The 10597-nt window shown below is 37.4% G+C and overlaps 1 protein-coding gene across 1 annotated transcript; it reads left to right on the top strand.

Moving 5' to 3' along the window:
• The first annotated feature begins 6369 nt into the window (after nucleotides 1–6369).
• Nucleotides 6370–7065, top strand: LOC143856051 (uncharacterized). Its single transcript, XM_077366091.1, has one exon. It carries the CDS (start codon nucleotides 6370–6372, stop codon nucleotides 7063–7065), a length of 696 nt encoding a protein of 231 aa, XP_077222206.1.
• Nucleotides 7066–10597: the final 3532 nt, after the last annotated feature.

The following is a 10597-nucleotide window of genomic DNA, read 5'->3' as shown; positions in this document are numbered from 1 at the left end:
ATTAGATATCAATGTCCGATTTTTCAAAACTCAAATCAGATTATAGATTAAGACAGTAACCTATAGCATATCAATTTCATATCAACTTAAACTCTTACAGTATAAAGATAATCATGAGATTAGACTACTGTATGACTTTCATGAATTTTTATGACGATTTGATGCCCATTTAAATTCACACAAAAATCAGATGAAACCAAAGAATTACTTTAAAAAAGCAAACCTAATGGTATCCTAAAATCAAATGAAAAATTCCAGTAGATATATAATAGATTATAGAAATTATTATCAAAATTTCAAAACTTAAAACTTAAATCTCCTCCATAAAATTGGTTTTTAAATATAAGAGATTAATTTGTTTCCTGAGGGTTAAAACCCGTTTATTAAAATAAATTTTAAAACCTTATAAAATCTTTACAAAATTAGTTGAAAATATTTCTCTAACATTCCAGTAACCAAAGTTACTGGTTTGTAAAGAAAAATTTGGAAAATATAATAATTTAATAAGAAAAAGAATTATGGCACGTAAAACGGGCAAGCAATTAGAAAACAGTAAAAACCATATTTTTTTGAAATATTTTTCAATGGAAACTTCCATTTATTATTAGGCTTTAATTTCTAGAAAGTTTCATCAATTTTTAAAACGATTTGGTATTTATTAAAAATAACCAAAATTTAAAATAATTAATAATCTGATTAAAAAAACTCCAAAAAATATGAAAATTTTTGGGTGATCTGAAAACCTTGTAAAACTACTGGAAACAAACTTTCACTAAATTTGAACATGATTTGATATACTTTTGGCTCCATTCATCAAGAAATAACCCTTTTCGGGGTTATTCTTTGAAAAATAGAATGAAAAATAAAACGGCCGAACCACGGTTGAAAATTAAGTTTCCAGCAGTATTTTATTTTATAGAAATCCCAAAAAATATCATTTTTTAAAGAAACCCATGTTTTCTAACACTTGCTTTGATAATCCTATTGAAATCCATATTGAATAAAAAATGAAAGAAAATTATTATTAAATGGAGGAAGTTTAATTTTTTGGTGAAATTTTGAATTTTGAAAACTTATAATCTATATTATAACATACTGAAATTTCAAGGAAAAATTCATTGATTTGATTTACCAAAAGTAAAACCCTAGCATGTATTTCTACTTTTGATATTACAAAGATAAAGATCCTACCGTTGATCGCGCTCCTTGTCTCTAGGGTGCGTAGATCCGAGGTATACGCTTTGTCGCACCCTTTTATATGATGAAGAAGACCCAAAGAACACCCCAAAGATCATTGATCTGTGATTTGTTGAAGAAGAAAAAGGAATTCAAGAATTCTTTTTGTGAAAAACACTTGAGAGATATGAACACACTTCAAGAGAGGAAAAAAAAAATTTTTTTGGGTGGAGAGAGAAAAATGGACGAATTTGGATTTTTCCCCTTTGTTGGATTGTTTGCTTTGATTTTTATATAAAAAAAGTTAGGGTTAAGAGAGAAATAGTAATTTCCAATGTGAGAGCTCCCTTTTTGGCTTGTTTCCAATTTTCCCTTCTTGCTTTCTTTCTTTCTTGTTTCCAAATTGGATTTGATTCCAATATTAATTTCTTGTCAATCAAGACATATTATTCTCATTACACATTGCTTCTTTGGAAGAAAACCTTTTTAAGTAATCATTCATCTTTTCCTTCTTTCATTCTTTTCATTTTTTATTCTTTTTATTTTTCTTTTAACAAATATGATGTCACCATTGTGATATCATCAAGGTTGGGTGCTCAACTCATGTGGGTCAACCATGTGGGCCGCCCACCATGGTGGTTGACCCATATGGGTGAACCCACATGAGCTCCATCTTTGCGGGCTTTAGCCCAATGGGCCATTTCACACGGGTTTCGGGTTTTTCCGTAAAAAATCAATAAAATCTTTATAAATTCAACATTCTATATATGGACCCAACCCATTTGACATTTATGGTGCATCCCTCACACATGATCGGACCATCTTTTTTAGGAAATAACTTTTCGGACCAAAATGCCCCTACTTGACTGTTAGACATCCAAATGCGACCAAAATACCCTCAGATTGGTTCACCCTTAAAGGAAAAAATTAAAAATGGAAAGTCTTTGTAGTTAAACTTCAAAAATAGAAACTTTTAAAATTGGGTTCTCTCGGTGAGCAATATTGAACATAATCATTTGGTATCCCCTAAAAATACCCAAAATGCCCTCAACACTTAGCATTTTCAAATGAAGCGAAACTCCTGAGAAATTCTAAATTTAGTAGGTTTTCCAAAATTCAAGAAATCATTCATAATCTCTCAGACATATTTCAGGGATAAAAAAAAATACACAGGAAAAGGCCAAATTACCCCGAGGTGCTAGAATTTGGCGAGAGTAGGGAAAACCCTGAGAAATTCTAAAAACAGCAGATTTTTGAAAATTTATGAACGGACTCAAGATTTCTTAGACACAACTTAGGGACCAAATATGATATGTTTGGAGATGTCTAAAATACCCCCGAAGTGCAAGACTAAGAGAAAATCTTGAGAGATCTAAATTTAGCAGGTTTCCCAAAACTTACGAAATTACTCGTAATCAATCAGCCGTACCCTCGAGATGGTTTTGGACATATGAGAAATGTTTGAAATATCCATAAGATGATAAAAATGTAGAAGCCGAATGAGTTTCTAAAAATAACAGCTTTTTCAAAATTTGTAAAATCACTCAAGATTTCTCAAATATAACTCGGGGGTGAAACGAGACACATCGGGAATGACCAAAATACCCCTGCAGTGCAAAATAGGCAAAAATGAGGGAAACCCTGAAAATTCTAAAAATAGCAGGTTTTTTCATTTGCATGGAAACTTGAACTTTCATCTTTCAGAGATCAAAGGAACCCCCATAGAGACCTTCAGGATTGCGAATCAACTTCAAAACTCTAATAATGAAATGAAATCTACCCTAAAATGCATGGATGCCTAATCTAATGCTGAATACGGATTCAAAACTCGATGATACTACCGAATCTTTTGCTTTTTAAAGCGTAGCAAAATGGGGGTGTCTACAGTCAAGAGCTAAATGCTCCTTACAATGTCGATCTATTGGAAGAATGGGGAAAAGAAATAATTTCACCGTTTACGGTGGAAATAATGGCCGCTCCAGTGGATCAGACATTTGATCTTGCACGTTTCAATTCTTTTGACGGAGTTTCTGTTCCAATGGAGTTTTTGAAAACATATCGGAGAGTTATGCATCTAAGAGGTGCCTTAGACGCCTTGATGTGCAAGGCTTTCTCTTCACTTTTGAGAGGTAATTCAAGCACCTGATATTCGAGTCTTAAACCTAACTCGATAGGATCTTTCCACGAATTAGGGAAGCTCTTAGTCTCTTACTTTATGAATAATAAGCCACGTCGTAGACCAGCTGACGTGTTGATAACGCTACGGTAGCCAAAGGAAGAGAATCTTCTGAGTTTTATGAGCCGATTCAATGCACAAGTAGTATAGATTACGAACTTAGATCTGGATATTGCAATTGCTACGTTGAAATTTTCTACTCATAATCGAGATCTAAAGTTATCACTTCATGTCGAGCCACCGCGTACTCTGCAAGATTTAATGACAAGAGCGGACATATTTGTTGATGCAGAGGAATCATTGGAGTTATACAAAACTGCTGATACTCAAAAGTCACAAGATAAGCAGAAAGGAAAAAGTCATCAAACTAATAAGCCGAATCCACCATCTAGACCTGATGATAAGGATCGAGGCCGAAGTTCGATACCTTCCTTTGAAAAATTTTAGATTCCTATTAATACGACAGTCTCCAACATACTGTACGAGATAAGAGATCAAGGTCTGATTCAACGCCCTAAGAAGATGAAACCGACATCCAGAAATAAGAAAAGTCGGAAGTATTGTCATTATCATGAGGAGCCGGGACACATGACAGATGAATGTTTTCATTTGAAGGAAGAAATTGAAAGACTTGTTACGAGAGGACAATTACACCGCTATGTTAGAAAGCGGCCAAATAGCGATCGGCCGCAACAAAGATCTGAGGCACGAAAATCTCCTTCGCGTCATCGCTCGCATGATTGCCATCGATCCACCTCTCGACATCACTTTACTAGTCGTCATGGATCTCCCTCCGCTCACAGAGATTCCGACGTGGCCCGTGATCCGATTGATTATGATACTCACAGGCAAATCGCAGGAAATATTGATATAATTTCTGGTGGACCAGCATCTGATGGCCCAACCACTGCGGGGAGGAAAGCTTACCTAACCCGAGTGCCCTCTCTCGAATCTCCCACAAAGAAATCAAAACTTGAAGGTATCGACTTGAGTCAGAAAATCACCTTCACTGAAGCAGATTTTAAAGGAGTAACGATTCCACATGATGATGCCATCGTAATTCGCCTGGTCATTGCCAATTTTAACGTTAGCAAAATTCCAGTAGATACTGGAAGTTCAGTGAATATTTTGCATTCCACGGCGTTCGATCAAATGGGAATCAGTACAGATCATTTAACTCCAGTCGAATGGTCCGTTTACGGATTTTTTGGTGATTCTGTAAAAATAGATGGACAGTTTGATCTTCCGATAAATGTAAATAATGCTTATGCAAACCTTCCTTGTCGTACATGTTCCTTCTCCATACAATGCCATTATTGGCCGACCTACATTGAACGAACTTTACGCTATAGTGTCTACACCATATTTGAAAATCAAATTCCTACTCCGCAAGGCATTGGAATCATATGTGGAGACCAGGATCAGGTGCGATCTTGTTATTACACCGGTTTAAAAGGTACAAACAAACCGAAAGAGGTGTATCATATTGATTCGACAGATTCTAGAGAAAAGTGAAGGACGTTGAAAGGGGAACCTGTTGAAGAATTAAGCTAGATACCATTGTTTGACGGAGATGAAGAAGAAATTTTCCAGATTGGCTCATCGTTATCAGGAGACCTCAGGTTAAAGTTGCTCAATTTTATAAAACAGAATTCTGATGTGTTCGAATGGTTGGCATCCGATATGCCTGGGATCTCATCTGATGTGATTGTCCATAAGTTGAATGTAGACAAGTCATTCAAACCCGTCAAGCAGAGAAAGAGAAACTTTGCCCCAGAAAGGCAAATACACATAAAAGAAGAGGTGGAAAAACTTTTAAAAGCTGGCTTTGAAGGGAAATCAACTACCCTGAATGGCTAGCCAATGTTATTATGGTGAAGAATGGAAAATGGAGAATCTGTATTGATTATATAGACCTAACCAAGCCTGTCCGAAAGATCATTTCCCTCTTCCAAAAATAGATGCGTTAATCGACGCCACGTCCATATTTCAACTATTGAGTTTTATGGACGCATTCTCTGGTGATAAGCAGATCCAAATGTACGCTCCAGATATCCCAAAGACCTCCTTCATCACAGAGCAAGGACTATTTTGCTATAAAGTAATGCCATTCGGCTTAAAAAATGCGGGTGCAACCTATCAGCATCTGGTTAACAGGTTGTTCCAAGAACAGATTGGCCGGAACATCGAGGTTTATGTAGATGATATGCAAGTGAAAAGCATGCTAGCTGAGGATCATATTTCTGATCTTGAGGAAACTTTTTTGACTCTTAGAAGACATCAAATGAAGCTGAACCCAAGCAAGTGCGCCTTTGGAGTTACATCTGGGAAATTCTTAGGATTTATGGTAAGTCATAGAGGGATTGAAGCCAATCCTGAGAAAATTAAAGCTATAGTGGACATGACCTCTCCTAAGAGCATTGTTGAAGTGCAACATCTTACTGGAAGAATAGCAGCTTTTAGTCGTTTTGTATCGAAATCAGCTGAAAAATGCCTCCCGTTCTTCAAGACTCTTCGAAATGTCTAGGACTTTACGTGGACAGAAGAATGTCAAGATTCTTTTGACCGATTGGTATCTTCAATCGCCCCCTTTGTTGACAAAACCGAATCCATGAGAAGATTTATATTTTTACTTGGCGGTTAATCCGTTAGCAGTAAGCGCGGTCCTGGTCAGTAAAAGAGAATTGGATGAACGACCGATATATTATGTAAGTCGAGTGTTGCAAGTAGCCGAGACAAGATACCAAAATATAGAGAAGTTTGTATATGCCTTGGTAATCGCTGCTCGGAAGCTTCTGCCGTATTTTTAGGCACACACTGTAATTCTCATTACAGATCAACCTCTACGAAAAATTCTTCAAAAAGTAGATACCTCCAGAAGGCTTATTACTTGGGCCGTCGAGTTGGGAGAATTTGACATTCAGGTCTGTCCGAGGCCATCCATCAAATCACAGGTCTTGGCCGATTTTGTTGTAGAATGGTCGGTACCGACACAAGACTCAGGGGGGCAGGGACAAATGAATAATGATAAGAAAGATAAGCATCTCAATAATTCAGCAACTATATTAGATCCCCTTTCAATTAATCCATGGATGTTATATGTGGATGGCGCTACTAGTAAGAAGGGATCTGGTGCTGGTTTAGTATTGGTCGGTCCCGATAGTTTCCTCTTGGAGTACGCGATCAGATTAGAGTTTAAAGTTTCCAACAACGAGGCTGAATATGAAGCAGTCCTGTCGGGACTCAATCTGGCACTAGAGGTAAATGCTGATTGTTTGAAAATTCATAGTGATTTTCAATTGATTGTTGAGCAAGTAAATGGCGTGTACGAGGCTAAAGAATGTAGAATGATAAAATACCTGGAAGCAGTGAGGGAAAAATTAAAGCAATTCCAAATGGTAGAAGTAGTTCGGATTCCCAGAACCATGAATGTTAGAGCCGACACACTCTCTAAAATGGCGGCCTCAGGCATTACCGATGTTGGAACTGTATATACGGAAGTTCTGAAACGATCAAGGATTGAACATAAGGAGATTTTGGAAGTGAATTTCGAACCAGGTTGGATGGATCCGATACTGAAATATTTGATAGACGGTATAGTACTAGAAGATCGGAAGGAAGCTCGTCGTTTAAAGGCAAAAGTAGCTCAGTATATCTATGATGGTAAGAATCTGTACAAACGATCTTATTCATGGCCGTACTTAAATGTTTGAGACCCTCCCAAGCGGAGTATGCCTTAAGGGAAGTTCATGAAGGCATTTGTGGAGACCACCTAGGAGGTATCAGTCTGGCACAGAAAATCCTTTGACATGGTTATTTTTGGCCAACTCTTCTTGGCGACTCGAAAAACTTCGTGAAGAAATGTCAAAGTTGTCAACGATTTGCTAAGGTACCTCATCAACCTTCTGCTCGATACACACCTATGTCAAGATCCAGGGGCAATGCCAGAAATTTTGCACAAGGGGGGCAAAAATTATAGTAATTTTTTTATCTATCTTAAAATTAAGATAGAAAATATTTCTATCTGAAATTTTGCACAAGGGGGCAAAAATTATAGTAAATTTTGCACAAAAAAGGGAGATAAAAATGGTAAAATTAAAATTTTAAACTTATTTTCTATCTTAGGGATGATTGGAAAGGGGGGCATATTTTTTTTAAAAAGGGGTAAAGATAAAAAAATATTAACACATGAAGGTATATATTTTTTTTCCAAAAAATTAAGGGGGCCAATTGCCCCCCTTTCCTCTCATGTGGCATCGCCCCTGTCAAGATCATTCCCTCGATCAAAAGGGGCTTCACAATGTTATACGTAGCAATTGATTACTTCACTAAATGGGTAGAAGCAAAGGCGGTGGTAAAAGCCAACTCCAAAGCTACAGAGAAATTCGTTTATCATGATATCATATGCCGATTTGGAATACCACAAGTCTTAGTAACCGATAATGGGACACGATTTTCCAGTCAATATTTTGAAAGTTTCTCCGAAAGGTTGGGTATCGAGCAAATATTTTCATTGGTGGGACATCCACAAGCAAATGGACAAGTGGAGGTCACTAATAGAACGTTATTACAAAGCTTCAAGAAACGATTGAATGATGTGGGAACCTCCTGGGCCGAAGAAGTACCAAATGTACTTTGGGCATACCGAACTACTTCCTGAACCGCGACTGGTGAATCACCGTTTAGCCTTACATTTGGAGTTGAAGTGGTTGTACCGATTGAAATCGGGATTCCCTCATCGCGAGTAGAAGCTTACGAGGAGAAAAGAAATTTTGAATTCTTGACACACAGTCTTGATCTTGTGGAAGAAATGAGAGAAAAAGCAAGAATATGGAACTCTGCCTACCAACAACGGGTTGACAGATATTATAATTCTCGAATGAAAGAATGATCCCTCAGAATGGGAGATCTGGTCCTTAGATGAGCAAAGATTTCGGAGCCTCGGAACTATGGGAAGCTATCCCTCACTTGGGAGGGACCGTATCGTATTGCCAGGATCTTAAGGCCAGATGCATACCGACTCGAACGATTGGACGGATCTCCAATTCCTCGGAAATGGAACTTCGGGAACTTAAAGAAATACTATTAGTAAGGTATCAATTTCATTAAGAGTAATAATGTGCTTTGTTTGTACTTGTTTGTGTTTGTTTCAGGAGGTTTCAATAAAAAAACGTGTTCTATAACTCCTTATTGTGCTCTCCAAAGAATCTCCTAATTCATCTCCATTCCGTGCCTCGCCAAATGGAGAATGGCATAGCCACTCAGTTAAGCTTTTAAGATAATTGCAGATGGCAAGAGAGAATGCTTTGCATTCTCCAAATTAAGGCCCTATCTTTTCTCGGATAGACGGGCATGCCAACTCTGAGCTAATCACTCGTGAGGAAAGGCTACCGACGTGTTAAGAAACACAAAAGGTATACCTGAACACCAAGCCAAGTATGGCCTGGTAGAGGAATTCCTTCTCCGAAAAGAAGTTACAAAGGAAAAAGGACAAATATTGATCATCTGAATGATCTTTGACGAATTTCTCCAAGCACCAAAGGGTTTGAATAAACATCAACTAACATTTAAGGGAATGGAGAATTTCAAAATCGTAAAGTTGGAAGCCAGATTAAACAAGAAAAATAAAGGCTTACCATGCTAATGCATCTCTAAAAACATCCAAAAAATAGGTTTCTTCCAAAAGGATGATCATCCCATAAGCTCATATGTTTAGATTCTAAACATATGGGAGGCCATCACCAAATCAAAATTGATCCATACAGTTTAATTACATACCAAGTTCAAAATCCCAATTGTTTAAAAAGAAAAGAGAGAGTAATGAAATACCACATATTGACCAATTTCATGATCAATGAAATATAGGTCTAGGGAACTAAGAGGGGGGTGAATTGGTTTTCTAAAAAATATTGCATTTTTGAAATCAAAATTTTAAACCTAATTCTAATTTTCTTTTCCTGCTTAGTCTTTTGTTAGCTCAAATAATATCAAAATACAAATGTTCAGCCAAACACAAAAATGAAAGTGCTAAAGTAAGAAAAGAACACACCGATGTATAGTGGTTCGGGCAAAGTCCTACTCCACTCCTCAAGGATTTCCACTATTTGAGACCTCCACGATGCCCGGCTCTGAGGCGATTACAATCCCAAGGGAATTAAATGAGGATTCCCTTGCCACCTTTACACCGACTCTCCCACTCCACCGAGTTCTAAGCGCTTCTCCCTAGGGTATTAAGAATAGGATGCCCTAGCCACCTTTACAATAAAGAAGAGAAGATTGCTATGCCTTCCTTTAAGGCTTGATGCACAATAAAATTCCCTTGAATGCTCTCCAAGATAATACAAGTTGATATCCTAAATCCAAACTCAAAGATTTGGATGTAAGAAGGTAAGTTTGGTGGAGAGAATAAAAGCTTAAGCTAAATGGGTTTTGCAAGTGTTAATGAGTGCTTAGGAAGGTTGGTGAATCATTCAAGAGAGTTAAATGAACCTCTTGAATGTGTATTTATATGCCCAAAACAAGATATGACCGTTTGGGGGTGGTGGTAACAAAAACACCCCAAAAAGCAACTAGCCGTTTGAATTACAACGGATATTTTTTTTTGCTGTCGCGACGTTCTCGGAGTTCCGAGAACCATTCTCGAAGTTTCGAGAGTAACTCTCGGAGTTCCGAGAAAACGACCAGAGTATAGAACAACATTCCCTGGACCATTTCTCGAAGTTCCGTGAGATTTCTCGGAGTTCCGAGCTCGGAGCTCCGAGCTCCGAGAAAACTCTCAGAGTTTCGAGAAGCCTATCTTCAGCAGTTTTTACTGTTTTTTGTTGCTGATTGAAATACAAGGTGACAACCCAAGAGGGGAGGGGGTGAATTGGCTACTTAGAAATTTGGGGCTTAATTAATTGAATTATTAAAACCAATTTACAAATTAAGCCTCAACAAGTTTAACCCTTAATTAATCAATAAAGATATTAAGAGCAAGGGTTTAAATGTTATTTTAAACATGCATTTACTAACTCTGGTTCAATTAAAACATAGACATAAGTTGGGGTTAGAGATTACCAATTACCGCAATGTGCAAATAAGAAGGAGAAGAAGAAAGCATCCACAAGGCACAAGTTTTATAGTGGTCCGGTCACAACTTGACCTACTCCACTCTTCCAAGTTTTTCTCCTTGGGATTCTTCACTAACCAATAAGATTCTTCAAAGGGTGAATCTTAAAGCCTTACACCAACTCCTTCTTCAAA

This window comes from Tasmannia lanceolata, unplaced genomic scaffold (genome assembly GCF_043159265.1).
Source record: "Tasmannia lanceolata isolate RefF3 unplaced genomic scaffold, GAP_Taslan_0.1 ptg000023l, whole genome shotgun sequence".
Classification (NCBI taxonomy): Eukaryota; Viridiplantae; Streptophyta; class Magnoliopsida; order Canellales; family Winteraceae; genus Tasmannia; species Tasmannia lanceolata.
The sequence above is the reverse complement of the archived record's forward strand: the minus strand, read 5'-3'. Positions and strand labels throughout refer to the sequence as shown.